This window comes from Salvelinus sp. IW2-2015, linkage group LG16, assembly GCF_002910315.2.
Source record: "Salvelinus sp. IW2-2015 linkage group LG16, ASM291031v2, whole genome shotgun sequence".
Classification (NCBI taxonomy): Eukaryota; Metazoa; Chordata; class Actinopteri; order Salmoniformes; family Salmonidae; genus Salvelinus; species Salvelinus sp. IW2-2015.
In genome coordinates this window covers 35,804,041-35,807,775 of record NC_036856.1, presented here as the reverse complement: position 1 = coordinate 35,807,775, position 3,735 = coordinate 35,804,041, and the positions used below count along the sequence as shown (strand labels likewise).

Genomic DNA, 3,735 nt, shown 5'->3' with positions numbered 1-3,735 from the left:
ATACAGGTAAGAAACTGAGATTAGGAGCACTCCCTTTAAGAGTGTGCTCCTAATCTCCGTTCGTTACCTGTATGAAAGACACCTGGGAGCCAGAAATCTTTTTGATTGAGAAGGGGTCAAATACTTATTTCCCTCATTAAAATGCAAATCAATTTATAAAATTTTTGACATGCATTTTTCTGGATATTTTTGTTGTTATTCTGTCTCTCACTGTTCAAATAAACCTACCATTAAAATTATAGACTGATAATTTCTTTGTCAGTGGGCAAACGTACAAAATCAGCAGGGGATCAAATACTTTTTTCCCTCACTGTATACCGTTTGTGTGTGTGTGCGCGTGTTTATGTATTTCTGTGTGATTATTTATTTTCAAACTAAATAATTAAGCCAATTTGTGTATTGCTGATTCATCACTTAGATTCGGGATCGTGCAGATTTACGAAGTAAACGACGTTCAGAATGAGACTGAATAGGTAATAATTAATGATTGACTGTTACTGATGTAAGAGATACAGTATTTATAATATCATTAGAGTTTAAGTTGGGAGATAGTAACTCGTTCAATAACTATTCCCGTGGTGCCCCAAATTCCTAATGAGTTAATTGTTACATTGAGTAATAGTTAAACATGGTAGATAATTATTCGATAAATAGCAGTCATCACATTAATGATAGTCACGTCACGACAGTTTATTTAGTCTATTGTTTTCTCTATTTCTTGAACTGCATTGATTTGTATTTGTATTTTATTTTATTTTTATTTTATTTTATTTTGATCTGTGGCATTGTGTTGTGTGACAAAACTGCACATTTTAGTGTGGCCTTTTATTGTCCCCAGGACAAGGTTCACCTGTGTAATRGTCATGCTGTTTAATCAGTTTCTTGATATGCTACACCTGTCAGGTGGATGAATTATCTTGGCAAAGGAGAAATGCTCACTAAGAGGGATGTAAACAAATTTGAGAGAAATAAGCTTTTTGTTCGTGTKGAACATTTCTGGTATATTTTATTTCAGCTCATGAAACATGGGACCAACACTTTACATGTTGCATTTATATTTTTGTTTCGTATACAGTACCAGTCAAAAGTTTGGACACACCTACTCATTCAAGGGTTTTTCTTTATTGTTACTATTTTCTACATTGTAGAATAATAATGAAGACATCAAAACTATGAAATAACACATGGAATCATGTAGTAACCAAAAAAGTGTTAAACAAATCAAAATATATTTTATATTTGGGATTCTTCAATGTAGCCATGATGACAGCTTTGCACACTCTTGGCATTCTCTCAACCAGCTTCACCTGGAATGCTTTTCCAACAGTCTTGAAGGAGTTCCCATGTATGCTGAGCACTTGTTGGTTGCTTTTCCTTCCCTCTGCGGTCCAACTCATTCCAAACCATCTCAATTGGGTTGAGGTCGTGTGATTGTGGAGGCCAGGTCATCTGATGCAGCACGCCATCACTCTCCTTCTTGGTCAAATAGCCTTTACACAGCCTGGAGGTGTGTTGGGTCATTGTCCTGTTGAAAAACAGATGATAGCCCCACTAAGTGAAAACCAGATGAAATGGCATATCGCTGCAGAATGCTGTGGAAGCCATGCTGGTTAAGTGTGCCTTGAATTCTAAATAAATCACTGACAGTGTCACCAGCAAAGCACCCCCACACCATCTCACCTCCTCCTCCATGCTTCACTGTGGGAACCACACATGCAGATATCATCCGTTCACCTACTCTGCGTCTCACAAAGACACAGTGGTTGGAACCAAACATCTCAAAATTGAACTCATCAAGATTAAAGGACAGATTTCCACCGGTCTAATGCCCATTGCTCGTGTTTCTTGGCCCAAGCAAGTCTCTTATTATTGGTGTCCTTTAGTAGTKGGTTCTTTGCAGCAATTCAACCATGAAGGCCTKATTCACGCAGTCTCCTCTGAACAGATGATGTTGAGATGTTTCTGTTACCTGAATTCTGTGGAGCATTTATTTGGGCTGCAATTTCGGAGGCTGGTAATCCTAATGAATTTATTCTCTGCAGCACAGGTAACTCTGGGTCTTCCTTTCCTGTGGCGGTCCTCACAAGAGCCAGTTTCATCATAGCGCTTGACGGTTTTTGCGACTGCACTTGAAGAAACTTTCAAAGTTCTTGAAATTTTCTGGATTGCCTGACCTTCATGTCTTAAAGTAATGATAGACTGTTGTTTCTCTTTGCTTATTTGATCTGTTCTTGCCGTAATATGGACTTGGTCTTCCACCAAATAGGGCTATCTTCTGTATACCACCCCAACCAGATTTAGGAAATCTGTTCACAAGTATTCCCACGCATAATAGGGAGACGTGATCGTATACAAATGTAAGCAGGGTTTGAAAGGATTATGTTTTAGTCAAATATATCTGTTTTGGCTTCTTGCAGTCTAAACATTATTTTGAATTATGTTCCGTCCCCCCGACAACGCGCTGAAGAAAGAATCGGCCCGTGGCTGAATCTTGAAGATCCATGTTGTATGGGYTGTTGGGTTGGTGGGTAGTATGCACTGACTGGAAGTCACTTTGCATAAGAGCCTCTGCTAAATCACTAAATAGTACAAATAAATGAAATGTGTGGATGAATCAGAGGGCTGGGTGACATTTGGCTGTAAAATAAAAAAGTCTTTAGTTTCTTAATATCCCTATTAATATGTTTTGGGGATGTATTCTCCCCTGTGAGTGTTAACTACATGTGTCTGTTTTCTCAATAAAGAGCCCAAAAAGCTATTCAGCTCTTCAACAGGATATGCTTGATCTAATTCCCCAATCAAGAAATAATTACAATAGGGAGACCTAACATCAAAGACTTCTGAAAGTATATCTGGAGAAGAAAAAAAATGTAAAAGAATGAAAGATTTAGCTCATTGGACAACTGTGACATTAGTGTGTTCCGTGTTTCAAAGATTCCTGCTGTCTAAACACACACTCTCTCTCTCTCTCTCTCTCTCTCTCTCTCTCTCTCTCTCTCTCTCTCTCTCTCTCTCTCTCTCTCTCTCTCTCTATCTCTCTCTCTAACTGTATATCTCTCTCTCACAATTAAAATCACTTCAAAGGGCTATATTAGAAAGGACAAAATATATTTACATTAACAAAGAAAGAGAAATAGATAATAAAAAAAAGTAAAACAAACAATACAATTTAAAAAAACACAAATAACATACACACACACTCTCTCTCTCTCTCTCTCTCTCTCTCTCTCTCTCTCTCTCTCTCTCTCTCTCTCTCTCTCTCTCTCTCTCTCTGCAGGAGGTCCATGAGATTCTGAAAGAATACGAGCTCAAGTATTGCTTTGTGGACCGCAACAAAGGGACAGGTAAACCAAACCACCCCCCACTTCTCCAAACTATCACCATTTTCTTCAGTTCACAGAACAACCCCACCATGTCTGTCCAGTCCTTTTCTCTTTTCCTGGTCAGAGGGAATGGCTGTATTTAGAGTAGAGCGAGAGGGAGAGCCAAACGCGAACACCTTTTGAAACACAGATCTGCAAACAGCTGAGATGTTGTGGCTGAGGGGGGGCACTAAAGGTTAATGCTGTTTAATTGCTGATGAGAGCTTAATGAGAAACGGCCTTATCCACAGTGTGTGTGATGAGAAACGGCCTTATCCACGGTGTGTGTGATGAGAAACGGCCTTATCCACGGTGTGTGTGATGAGAAACGGCCTTATCCACAGTGTGTGTGATGAGAAACGGCCTTATCCAC

At 39.2% G+C, this 3,735-nt stretch overlaps 1 protein-coding gene and 1 pseudogene across 1 annotated transcript in view; both read left to right on the top strand.

Moving 5' to 3' along the window:
- The window catches only part of LOC111976125 (inactive tyrosine-protein kinase transmembrane receptor ROR1-like), a 505,588-nt pseudogene that overhangs the window by 326,647 nt on the left and 175,206 nt on the right, over positions 1-3,735 (top strand).
- LOC139028981 (ribonucleoprotein PTB-binding 2-like) overlaps positions 1-3,735 on the top strand; it is an 82,217-nt gene that overhangs the window by 32,981 nt on the left and 45,501 nt on the right. The window contains exon 2 of the mRNA XM_070447702.1: positions 3,278-3,344. Within this exon, the coding sequence (XP_070303803.1) occupies positions 3,278-3,344 (67 nt within the window). The remainder of the gene's footprint in view (positions 1-3,277; positions 3,345-3,735) is intronic.